General features: G+C 50.2%; 1 protein-coding gene across 4 annotated transcripts in view; it reads left to right on the top strand.

The window, feature by feature from the left end:
* Positions 1–12979, top strand: part of TNRC18 (trinucleotide repeat containing 18) — a 128104-nt gene that overhangs the window by 70374 nt on the left and 44751 nt on the right. For 3 of the 4 annotated variants that reach the window (XM_083585512.1, XM_083585510.1, XM_083585509.1), the window contains 6 exons: positions 1396–1583; positions 2293–2713; positions 4733–5719; positions 7502–7674; positions 9511–9647; positions 10030–10158. In XM_083585512.1, coding sequence (XP_083441638.1) covers positions 1396–1583; positions 2293–2713; positions 4733–5719; positions 7502–7674; positions 9511–9647; positions 10030–10158 — 2035 coding nt within the window. The remainder of the gene's footprint in view (positions 1–1395; positions 1584–2292; positions 2714–4732; positions 5720–7501; positions 7675–9510; positions 9648–10029; positions 10159–12979) is intronic. The other variant, XM_083585511.1, reaches the window with a different exon arrangement.

The raw sequence follows: 12979 nt of genomic DNA, 5'->3' as shown, positions 1-12979 counted from the left end.
CCTGTTCCACGCACTTCCCCTCAGTAATCAGTGGCTGAATATTCAATTTAAATTTCTAAAGTCCAGAATAATCTCTTTTGTTTTCTTTAAGTTAAGGAGTAAGTTGTTTTTCCTGCACCACTCCCCCAACTTCCTTCTATATAGGCCACCTCCCCCTCTCCAACCGTGATTAAACCAACCACCGTTGTATCATCTGCAAACTTAATGATCCTATTACTGGGGTATTTGGGGGCACAGTCAGCTGTATAGAGCGTATATAAAAGTGGGCTCAACACGCACCCCTGCGGCATCCCCGTATTCGTGATGAGATCCGCAGGCATGGAGGGTTGAGTTGTCTTGCAAGTGAACAAGACCCCTCTTGCCACCTCTTGTGGGTCGGCTTTGACAGGCAAGTCAGATTACCCACCTACCAGACACCATGGCATCAGTTGATTGACAGGTCAGTGACTCCTGTCAGAGTTGGCCCACTGAGGTGGAGGAGATAAAGATTTGGATAAAGATACGTTTTTTCAAAAAAGTGTGGTCAGATCCGGGGGGGGGGGGATTGTTTGTGGTCCTTTGGGTCCTGAGGGAGTGAATGCTCAGTCGGCAGAGTGCGAGACTCTTCATCTCAGGGCTGTGAGTTTGAGCCCAACATTCGGCAAACAATTAAAGCAAAGATTATGGGATAATGCACACAGTGACTTGTGATTGCAGTCTGTAGTCCGCTGGCAGTAGGAGTACAATATGGGTATGTCTTTAAGTTAACATCTTACATTAAAAACCTGACAGTACCAAACTATCGAAGGCTTTTCACCAAAGCCAGACTAAACGTCTTTCCTTCTGCAGTGTTGGATGGCAGGTTGAGAGGAGTTCCCTACCAGGATAGACTTTGCTCGTGTGCTCAAGACATCGATTCCATAAAACATATTTTGTTGCATTGTGCAAAATATGAGCAAGCCAGGGCTGATCTGATACTACCCTTGCTGGTACCTTTCCTGGGAAAATCAGAGGCTCACTATGTCAGGTTCCTATTGGAAGACCGGACAAATGCTAGAACATTAGCAGTGGCAAAGTTTTTATCAGTGGTTGCAAGAACAAATAATCCCTATATTCTGAACAAAATGCTTGTTTAACCTGGAGGTAGGCTGTATGAATTGTATATTGCTTTGTAATGATTTGTTGGGTCTCTGAACCGTAATAAAGATGGATGATGATGATGATGAACAATTCCCGCATCATCATCATCATCATTTATTGAATTTGTATTGTGCCCTAAACCTGCAGGTCTCATTGCAGGGGTTTGGAATCGATGACCCTCCCAGCTCTATGCTTCTATGAATATGTTGTGGCTTTTTTGGTTTTTTGAGTAGCGGTGTGGTTGTGACTTCCTGTCCGCCTTGTCTCCCTCCACAGCGGCGGAGCTGATGGACCGTGCGCCGCCTCTCTGGCCCGCCATGTACCCCCCAGTGAGGAGCTCCTTGCAGCACGCACAGCAGCTGCAGCTCCTCTCTCACCAGCAGCTGATCCGCCAGCATGAGCTGTACATCTTGCAGCAGCAAGCCGCCCACGCCATGGAGCTCCACCGGAGCGCCCAGCTGGTGGTAAGTCCCCCAGCGCAGGGGCAAAACTGGCAACCTGCTCTGGCGACGCCAAAGGTCCAAACCGCACCAGAGTTTTCTCCTTTCCGAAGCGGAAGGAACTGGCTTTGCCCAACAAGGTGCCCCCTCAATGTTGGAATCAACTCCCACTGTCCCCGACTGCTTTTGACCACCGGTGATGCAATCCAAAACAGGCCCCTGGTTGGGCAGGTTGTTGCTTGAAGGTTGGCCTGCTACCTTCATGTCGTGACTTCTTTGCGGCGCTTTAGCAGAAATGCTCAGAGTTCCAGGTTCTTCAGTGCAGTATATTTATTGTGAGCTATATATACAAATAGGGACGCGGGTGGCGCTGTGGGTTAAACCACAGAGCCTAGGACTTGCCGATCGGAAGGTCGGTGGTTCGAATCCCCGTGACAGGGTGAGCTCCCGTTGCTCGGTCCCTGCTCCTGCCAACCTAGCAGTTTGAAAGTATGTCAAAATGCAAGTAGATAAATAGGTACCGCTACAGCGGGAAGGTAAAAGGTGCTCTGGTTCGCCAGAAGTGGCTTAGTCCTGCTGGCCACATGACCCGGAAGCTGTACGTCGGCTCCCTTGGGCAATAAAGCGAGACGAGCGCCACAACCCCAGAGTCATCCACAACTAGACCTAATGGTCAGAGGTCCCTTTACGTTTAATCATTCTTTTGCACCCTTCTCTCCCTCCCCCCATGCAGGAGAGGTTAAAAGCGAGCGAGCAGCGGGCAGAGATGGAGGAGAAGATGTCCAAACGGAATCTGGACGGCGCCAAGCCCGGCCTCGCCACCTCCGCCTCGGGCCTCCTGCGCCGGAAGCCCCCCGTCCTGTCGCCCAGCACCTCTGCCTCCTACAGCAAGGCCGGGAGCCCCCCTGCCCTGTCCCCCCGGGCATCCCCTGTGCCCGTCCTCAAGGCGGAGGTGATCCAGAAGATGGAGGAGCCCCCGCTGCAGCCGGCCTACTCCTACCCTGCCACCCCCATCTCCCACCCTTCCAGCCCGCCCCCCGCTTCTCCGCCCCCAGCCCCCGCCATCCCCCCCAAGGAAGAGGAGGAGCCTGACAGCGCAGAGAAGAAGGAGATGGAGAAAGAAGCCTCCAGTCCCTACCAGGCTTTGTTCCCAGGTAAGGGAGCCCAAACCTGGGCAGGGATCCCCCTTGCACTTTGATCCTGGCGTCCTTGTCTTCGCAGCTTCCTTCCTTAGCTTTCTCCTGCTCTCCACCTCCCCCCCAAAAAAGGCTCCCCCTCCACCACTCAGAAGTCATCGGCATGCGAAAAATGTGCGGCTGGGGTTCTCATGCAATGCGGGACCCCGAGGGCGAACAGAAACGAGGGGAGACCCAGCAGGAGAAACCTATAATATAGGCGCCAAATGGCTCCTCAAACCAAGCTTGCGGCCGCCAAAACAGAATGTCTGGTTTCCATTTTGGGGCAAGACCGCTCTAAAGTCTTGTTTTTCCATTGATGAGCTATCAGTTAAACATTTGGCTTAGTTCAGAGGTCAACAACAACAGCAACAACATAATACAGTGGTACCTTGGTTTACGAACTTAATCCGTTCCTAGAGTTCATTCTTAAACCAAATCCGTTCTTAAACTGACGCACGCTTTCTCTAATGAGGCCTTCCATCATTCGGCTTCCGTTCATAGACCAAGGCAAAGTCTGCAAACCGGAGTTCGTTGTGGAGTTCGTAAACCGAATAGTTTGTTAACAGGACTGTTCATAAACGGAAGTACCACTGTAGTAGTAGTAGTAGTAGTAGTAGTAGTAGTAGTAATAATAATAATAATAATAATAATAATAATAATAATAATAAATTATTTAAACTTTGCCCATCTGGCAGGGTTTCCCCAGCCGCTCTGCGTGGTTCCCAACAGAACACTAAAAACAGAATAAAATTTCAAACATTAAAAACTTCCCTAAACAGGGCTGCCTTCAGATGTCTTCTAAAAGTCAGGTAGTTGTTCCTTGACATCTGATGGGAGGGCCTGGTTTCTTGTAACCTCACTTCTCGCAGTGAGAACTGCCAGAAGGCCCTCGGAGCTGGACCTCACAGAGTCCGGGCTGAATGATGGAGACGCTCCTTCAGGTATACTCAGGTATACCTCAGGTATAACCTTGAACTAGGTTAAGAGCTTTGAGAACTTAAAGAAGAACAGTCACTCAATCCCAGGGACATTTTACATCTATACTGGCCTCTTCTGACCTCCTTTTCTTAATGGTGAAACAGACCATTCATAAGGTAGGAATTTTTGTCACAACTGTAAGCAGGGCAGTGGGGAAAGGGAAGACAACAATTCACTATAACATTGTCAGTAGGCTGGGAGTGTCAGGCTGTAGGGTCTGCCACACTAAACAATTGAGTTCTTGCAAATGCAGAACAAGTGTTATGGGAGCAATTCTGCCAATCAAAGCAGCCCAGGGGGCAGATGTGGGGCAAGGTGATCTCAACGCATGCCTTAACGAAAAACATTGTGGGTGCTTCTTAAGGAAGTATTCACTTTCTCCCCGCCCCCATCTAATCGATTGATGAACAACATTTAAAACAGCTAAGATTTCTGTATTCCTCTGCCAAACCCTGCTCACCCTTCTTACACACATTCAAGCCTGTCTCTGCAAACAGAAGCGATAGAAAATTGCCGGTCTTTTTGAAAAATGGCCCATATCCTGAATCCTGGCTTCTTGTTGGGCGTGATTAAGGAAAACCTTCCAGGTTTGCTTAAGGAATTCTTCTCCCTTGGGAAGAAAGGGACTCCTCCTTCCTCCCTTTCTTGCAGTAATTTTATTCATTTTCAGAAAAAGCTTGTACAAGATTTTGCAAAATACGAGAGTTCTCGCACAGGATCTGATGACAATGTGCATAGCCCCTGTACAGTTACAGATCTCTGTTGAACAAATGCAGGCGTAAAATAAGACCGAAGTAAATAAATTACAGGTACACAAGTGTCTGGAACTATTCATGACGGTTAAACAAGACGTGGACCCTCTTTTCTGTCAGGGGAAAGTCATTAAAGGTTGGGTGGCCATGTGTCATGGGTGCTTTAGTTGAGATATGTCAGCCATATTTGTTTGTAGGGCAGGGGGTCCTTGGGCCTCCTCCTTGCTTTCTGGCCATGATCCCAGCTTCTCTCTCCCCCCTGCAGAGATTCCTTCAGGATACCCTTTCCAGGCCCTCCCGGCTTCTTTCAGAAGACACTACCCATACCTCCTCCAGCCAACGGCCGCCTCGGACGCAGATGGCTTGGCGCCTGACGTCCCTCTGCCCGCTGGAGACCCCGAGGGCCTGGCCCTTTCCCCGGAGGTCAAGCCCACCCACCTCTCCCCGTCCAAAATTGTGAAGCCCATGCGGGCAGACGAAGAGGAGGAGGAGGAAGAAGAAGAAGAGGAGGAAGAGGAACCTCTGGAAGAACGAGTGAAGACGGAGCTGGAGCTGGACGCAAACCACGACGGGGACATCTGCAAGCAGGACGTGGGAGCCCTGGACCTGGCGGCCTCCGTGGCTCGCCCGCTCCAGGACGTGGGTGGCCGAGGGCTCCTCATGTGCCATGGCAAGGCCTTGAGCAGCTTGAGGCATGAAGAAGACGAAGAGGAAAAGGAAGAGGAGGAAGAAGCAGAAGCTCTTCAGGACTGCCAGCCTGTGTACGAAGCGATGGCCTGTCCTGCAGATCTGGAGAGCCAAGCGGAGGCTACAGACGCTGACACTTGCCCCGTCCACGTCGACTACGAAGGCACGTTGTTGCACCGGCCGGCCGAGCAGGCGGAGGAGCCGTCGCTGTCCCTGGAGCTGCCTCACATCCGCTCTCCGCAGGGGAGGGAATTCCCTGTCCTCGTTCCGGAAGAGGAGCCGCTCCCGGAGAGGCCCTGCTGCGGGAGCGAGCCGGTCTCCTGCCTCGTCTCAGCCCTAGATATCAAGCCGGAAGACCCCCTGGCTGGGATGAACGCCCTGGTGGCCGCGGCTGAGTTGCCCCAGGCGTGCCCGCTGCTGGTGGGTGACAGCGTTGCCCAAGAGGCGGTGGTGAACCTGGAGGTGTCCTCTAGCCTGTCGCCGGAACACACTTTCCTGCAAGGGATCACGCTGCTGAGCGAAATCGCTGAGCTGGAGCTGGAGAAGAGGAGACAGGAGGCAGAAGGTGGGTTTTGGGGGGGCAGAGGGTTGCGTTCCTTGCGCTGGAGATAGAGAGAGAGAGTGTTATGTACTGAAGTTCTCACCCTGGGCCAGCAGGGGGATACTGTAGATAGTTGTGCAAATGAAGGATCGAAAGTGACGTTCAGTGATTGGATAGTTTTTATGCAAATGAAGGATCGAAAGTGACGTTCAGTGATTGGATAGTTTTAGAAAGTTGCTACAGTAACGTTGTACTGGAGCTCTATATAAGCAGGCTGACTGAGCCCTTCAGTCAGTTCTGTTCTGGCCTTTGAATAAACAAGAGCTGTTTGAAGAATTGCTGTGTTGTCTGATATGTTCACCCACAACTTAACTGAGAGAGACAAATGCACAGAGGGCAAGGCGCTAGCTGAACATTGCAGGACCTCAGTCTTGGTAAACATGCACGAGCTTTGGCTGGTGCCTTCTAGAGCTGAATGAGTTTCTGATGCTGCCTCTTTGCAGAGTCAGATCACTGGTCCATTTAGCCAGGATTGCCTCCTCTGACTTAGCAGACTCCAGAATCACAGGCAAGGGTCTTGCTCGTTCCCAGCTGCCCAAGATGCTTTTTAACTGGGTTGAACTGGGGAGGGGGTCCTGCATCATGCAAAACACGTTTTTTTTTGCCTCTGAGCCACGGCTCCTCTCGAAGGCAAGGTGCATTTGGGGGTCCTGCTCAGGAACAAGGCCTGGGTCAGTGCAAGGAACTGGAGAGGCTATGCTCAAAGACACATGCGCTCTACAGCCTTACGAGGGAGTCGGGTATGTTTAACCTGGACGACTGAGAGCTGACATGAGAGCCACCTTCAGATATCTGGAGGTCTGCCGCGTGGAGCAAGCTAGTTTTCTGCTGCTCCAGAAACCAATATATTCAATGTACAAGGAAGGACTAAACATTAGGAATAACTTCCTGACGTAGAGAGCCGTTCGACAGTAGACTCCCAAGAGAGGTGGTATCTTTCCTTGGAGGTTTTTAAGCAAAGCTTGGAAGGCCATCTGACAGATATTCCTTAGCTAAGATTTCAGGGGGTTTTATGATTGCTCTCCATGGGGCCCCCCTTAACTGTTGGTTCACTGTATGCCATGATTTGCTCTTACTGCTGTACTAGGTCAGTTACGGCTTGCTCAAACTATAGTTTTCTCTGAATGGCCAGGGACCCGCCTAGACCAGCTTCTGTTCTCTCAGGGGCCTAGGAGATGTCCTCAAAAAAGCCTGAGCTCAACAGCTCTCTCTCCCCCCGCTTGTAGTTCCCAGTCCCTGGTGTTCGGAAGCATGCTGTCTCCAGCAGTGGAGGTAGACCATAGCCATTGCGGCTGGTAGCCATTGGTTTAGAACCTTTTCTAAACCTGCGCAGGTCAGTGGCCACCCCTACGCCTTCGTACGGGAGCTGTGGAATCCACTGCCATAGTTGAAGAAGCCCGCCATTCAGCTGTACTGAATGAACCTGGGTTCTAGAGCTATGAGAAAGTGATAGGAAGTTCTCCCTGTGGTCCACTCCCCCCCCCCAAAAAAAATCCATGCGTTGTGCTTTGAAGTGGGCTTCCAGTTCTGGTTTGTTGCCAAACTGTAGTCGTGTCCCAAACCCAGGAGATCCGGGAGAGGGAATCTGAGCAAAGGCTGGGGGGACACAGCCAAGTCATTATCTGGCTGTTTCATCCGAACCAGGCCATTGTGTGTTACGTGTGTGGCTTAGGGCTGCCCCATTTTCTCTGTGAACCTGAGACTTCTCCATCCTTCTAACTGAAGCCCAAACTGCCTCTCAAGCAGGTCTGGAGAGCTTTGCTGCCCGCCCGACCCTGGAAAGCCTGCTAGCTGCCAGCACTCAGATGCTCATGGAAGTCCTCTCGAACCCCTTCATGGACAGCTTGAAAAACATCCGCCTGCCCCGGGAACTGGATCCCAACAAAAAGTACAGCTGGATGCAGAAGAAAGATGAACCGGTGAGGAATTCTTTGCAGCTGACTTGGCTCTTAAAGGTGGTGATGGGGGAGGCAATGGGTGGTGGTGGCAGCAGCAGCAGCAGCAGCAGTAATAATAATAATAATAATTTATTATTTATACCCCGCACATCTGGCTGGGTTTCCCCAGCCACTCTGGGCGGCTTCCAACAGAATATTAAAATACAATAACCTATTAAACATTAAAAGCTTCCCTAAAGAGGGCTGCCTTCAAATGTCTTCTAAAAGTCTGGTAGTTGTTGTTCTCTTTCACATCTGATGGGAGGGCGTTCCACAGGGCAGGAGCCACCACCGAGAAGGCCCTCTGGCTGGTTCCCTGTAACTTGGCTTCTCGCAGGGAGGGAACCGCCAGAAGGCCCTCAGAGCTGGACCTCAGTGTCTGGGCAGAACGATGGGGGTGGAGACGCTCCTTCAGGTCTACTGGGCTGAGGCTGTTTAGGGTTTTTCAAGGTCAGCAACAACACTTTGAATTGGAAACGCACTGGGAGCCTGTGTAGGTCTTTCAGGACCGGTGTTATATGGTCTCAAGGAGCTCTGTGGGTGAGTGGGAGAACTCACTGAGTGACAGGATGCAGCTGAAGCAAGAGAACCTTCTGAATTATTTTGTTGTTGTTTTTGTTGTTGTTTAAATTCATATACCGCTGTCACCCAGAGATAACAGAGCAGTTTACAACATAAAAACAACATGCATAAAAACAATAACAGAAATACTTCCCCTCTCCCCCAGTAATTAGCCAAAGCCCTGGGAAAAGACGAGTGTTTTCACTTGGCACCTACAGATGTGTAATGAGGGTGCCAGGTGAGCCTCCTTGGGGAGAGAATTCCACTGCAGAAAAGGCCCCGTTCTCATGTTGCCACGCTCCAGACCTCTCATGGAGAAGGCATGAAGAAGGACCTCAGAGGATGACCACAGCGTCTTAGGCCGTTGAGCACTTAACACAAGCACATGATGTGGACTCTAGAAGCAAACTGGCAACTTGAAGTCACTCGCGCAGACTCAATGCGTCATACGCTCTGAGCATCCTGCCCATTGCAGCTGTTGAGCTTCGAAGTGCACCACATCCTCAGGGCCTGCAAGACGGAGCTGTTTTGCCAGGTCCTTGGGCCGGATGCAGTTTGACTTACTTTCTTTTGTATAAAACAAGCCTGAAGGAGGCCCCCAACCCGCTCACAGGTCCTTGTATGATCAGTTGGTCCTGGCAAGTATTAACTACTCTCAATTCCAACCTGATAATTGCCACCTGCCCAGATTTTAACTTGTCTGAATTAATTTTAAGATGTATTTTAATAAATTGATGCCCGTTTTTATGCATATCATGTTGCTTTTATGATGTTAGCTGCTCTGAGCCCAGCCTCAGCCAGGGAGGGCAGGATACAAATAAAAATTTACAGTCATACCTTGGGATGAATACGCTTCAGGTTGAGCATTTTCGGGTTGCGCTCCATGGTGACCTGGAAGTAACAGAATGCGTTACTTCCAGGTTTCGCCGCTCGCGCATGCGCAGACGCTCAAAATGACGTCATGCGCGGAAGCGGCAAAACGCGCCCCGCAGACGCACAGACACATGTTACGTTCGCTTCAGGATGCGAATGGGGCTCTGGAACGGATCCCGTTCGCATCCAGAGGTACCACTATAATAATATTATTATTATTATTATTATTATTATTATTATTATTATTATTATTATTATTTTGAGTTGCCGATGAGTCTGTCTTCTGAGCTGCCCTCTCATCATTGCCCTCACCATCCTCTCTCTTCTTCTTCTTTTACTTCCCCGCCTCCCTTCCTGCCGCATCCCCAACCCTTCTCCTCTCAGATGCACTCCATCAAGTCGGCCATCGAGAACATGGATCCCATGGAGCTGGACTTCAGGATGAGGCTGGCCGAGCTGCAGAGGAGGTACAAGGAGAAGCAGCGCGAGCTGGTGAAACTGCAGCGGCGGAGAGACTCAGAGTAAGTTGCCGCGGAGGAGGCCCCCATGGCCTTCCAGGGCTGCCTGGTTGGCGCTGCTGTCCCTAGACTCTCCTCCTTGGCTTTCCTCGTTCTCCTCTTGGTGGCATCTGTTATCGGTGTGCTTTGAACTGAGCTTTGCAAAAACGTCGGGAGCATGGCTTCACGACTCGTGGATGTGGCCTTGAGCGCTCTCCACGTTTTGGATTCGCGGTGGCCTTCCTGGAGGTGTCAGATCTGAGCAGCTTTAGATGTTTGGTGATGGATCTAGGTGGCTTTTGGCGGTCTCCTTCCCGTTTCTTCCTCTCTTTCTTTTGACGACTTATTTTATTTTTGATGCCTGTGTCGCTTTTGGTTAACAGCCCAGCCTGTGGTTTCTTTTAAGGGAAAAGCATGACGAGAAAAATAGAAGTTTGTCCAGACGAGGCCCAGGAAGGCCCAGGAAGAGGAAGCATGGACCGAGCGCAGTGTCGCCCCCTATGGAGAGAGGGAAGAGGGACAGCAGGAGCGGAAAGTAAGGCTGGACTGCGGGGAAAGCCGTGGGCAGCAGGGTCTCTTCGGCTCTCTCTCTCTCTTGCGCGCACACACATGCTCTCTTCCAGCGCAGGGCTGAGTCGGCAGGTGCATGCATCTCGGAGGAGGGTTGCCGCGCAAGGTGCCCATGGCTTGTGGCCGCAGAGTGCGGCAGAAAGGGGTGGGCTGCTGCCACACATGGAGGGGACGCTGGATGAGCAAAGCAGGGGGGGGGAAGAGAAGTTGTTTTGGTTGCTGAACAGCAGAGCAGCACATGAGACAAAGCCGCTTGCTTATTGGTGGGGCCCTGATCCTGGCAATGGCCTCTGCACACTGTCGCCATTGTAGATCTGTGTAGAAGATCCCTGGGTCCTGTCCAGGGCACTGATTCTTCTTTTGCTTCTGTCTACGCTCCCTAATGGAGTATTTTTTTAAAAATTGCTTCGCCTCTGCTTAGGAGTCTGGAACATATTAGAAGTGCATCAGCTTTAAGGAATCCTGCTTGATGTGGTGAACTAAGGCTGGTCTTACTTTCCTTGAGTCTTTTGCCAAAAGGGAGCCTTAATGGTTCTGCCAAGGGCTTAACAGGCAATGTGGGTGCGCAGCTCCTGCTCTCGGTCTCTCTCTCCTCCTCTTCCTCTCTTGCTGTTTGTCCAGTGTGTCTTCGCAAATCTCCGTCTCTTTGTAACCCTGTCCACTGTTTGTCTGCTTAGCTGGTTTGGGAAACATGGGGAAATTGCTGCTATCTGGGGCTTGTGTAAGTGTGTTTGATGTGTACAGTGGTCCCTTGGGTCTCAAACTTAATCCGTTCCGGAAGTCCGTTCCAAAACCAAAGTGTTCCAAAACCAAGGCGCACTTTCCCATAGAAAGGAATGCAAAATGTGCTAATCCGTTCCAGACTTTTAAAAGCAACCCCGAAAACAGAAATTTAACATGAATGGGTAACAAGGCCATTGATCCATAAAACGAAAGCAATCAACAATGTACTGCAGTCACACAATCTGTCAATCATCAGTAGCTGAACTGTGTTCCGCACAGTCACAAAAACAGAAGGGGCCGCAAAAACAAAAATGCAAACTAAATAGCAAAAACAGACAGATCTCAGCGTAACACTGAAATCGGAAGTCTAACACTTAAAGCAGAGTACGTTCAGCTTCCGGAAAAAGTTTGCAAACTGGAACACAAGGCGTTTGAGAACCAAGGTACTGATTTATATGTCTGTGTGGACAAACATGATGGGAATCTTAAAAGAATTCTGCATCGAGAGGGTCTGGAATTACCGTTTCCTTAAAGGCAGAATACCGAATTTGGCCATCCAGATCCATGTGTGTTGCTGCACAGATCCTTTACTTCCTCCTCCGCTATTCCATACCGCTTAGCTCAAGACTGTTGATTCATTCATTTATTTGGAGTGTTTACACCTGGCCTGATCACCAAAGTTCTCAAGGCGGCTTGCGATATATTTTAAATTCGTTAAAAATAGTCAAGAGCTACTAGGGGAAGGGGAATGTCTGCAGTACGGCCGCATCTGATGTGCACTTAAGTTGCGAGATTTCAAATATACGGGCTTGAAGGCTGGCTGGAACCCCTCGAGCTCAGTGTGGGGACGGCACCCAGACAGCGCCAAGCTTGCCGCTCTCCCTCTGGGCCTGGGATGCTCCTGCAAGATCTCATGGGAACTTGGGTGGCTTCTCAAAATCTAGCAACGGCATCGAATGCTTGCACAGGGTTTCGGTTCCAGGTGTGTGAGTATGCACTGTTTCATACCTTGGTTTTGGAACAGCTTTGTTCCCGAGCGTTTTGGCTCCCGGACGCCGCAAACCCGGAAGTGACGATTCCGGTTTGCAAACTGTTTTCGGAAGCCGAACGTCCGGCGGGGCTTCCGCAGCTTCCGGTTGGCTGCAGGAGCTTCCTGCAGCCAATCAGAAGCCGCGCTTTGGTTTCCAAACGTTTTGGAAGTCAAACAGACTCCTGGAACGGATTCCGTTCGACTTCCAAGGTACGACTGTATTTGCAAAAGTCTTGGAACTGAAAACACACACGCACCCCGTAAGATGCGATTGCACGATATGCAGAGGGCCTGCAACTTACGTTCGCCTGTACTTAACATGATTGCAGCTTTGTGAGGATGGTGGTAAAACTAAATAATTGGAGAATAGGGGGACATGCACCGTGGAAAAAATGCTTTTTAAGAGGCCGATAAAACCTTGTATTTCCGGCAAAGAAGTGTGGGGGCTCTGGGTCCCTGTTCAGGGAAGTTTTAATGTGTGACTTTTTAATGTATTTTTAAGCTTTGTTGGAAGCCGCCCAGAGTGGCTGGGGAAACCCAGCCAGATGGGTGGGGTACAAATAATACATTATTATTATTATTATTATTATTATTATTATTATGCAAACATCCCAGAGCCCAGTTACGTGATATGGAGGGCAAAACCTGCTCTGGATAGGTAGGAATGTCTGTGTGTATTTCTGGTGGTTTTTATACAATTTTGCCTTTGTGCGTGGACCTTGGAACTGAACCCCCCCCCATACATGGTGGGTGGACACACCATGTGCTTTTTGGTGTATATGTGGAGCCCTTAGAACTGAACCCATATCTTGTAAGATAGGGTTGTACGTTATATAAATTACTCCTTAGTTTGTAGATGTCCCCAGTGCCCCCTTGCAGCTGAATCTGGCTTGGAAAGCTTCCCCCCCCCAAAGAAAAGAAACTGCTGGTGGGTCTCAGGATAGGCTGGAGCAAAACATAGCAGGGAGTAAAGGGGTTTCAAGACTCCCCAGACATAACTCCACATAACTCCATCCTGATTTCAGACATCGTG

This window comes from Podarcis filfolensis (genome assembly GCF_964270895.1).
Source record: "Podarcis filfolensis genome assembly, chromosome: 14".
Classification (NCBI taxonomy): domain Eukaryota; kingdom Metazoa; phylum Chordata; class Lepidosauria; order Squamata; family Lacertidae; genus Podarcis; species Podarcis filfolensis.
Note: the sequence above shows the minus strand (reverse complement) of the source record. Positions and strands in the feature narration are given on the sequence as shown.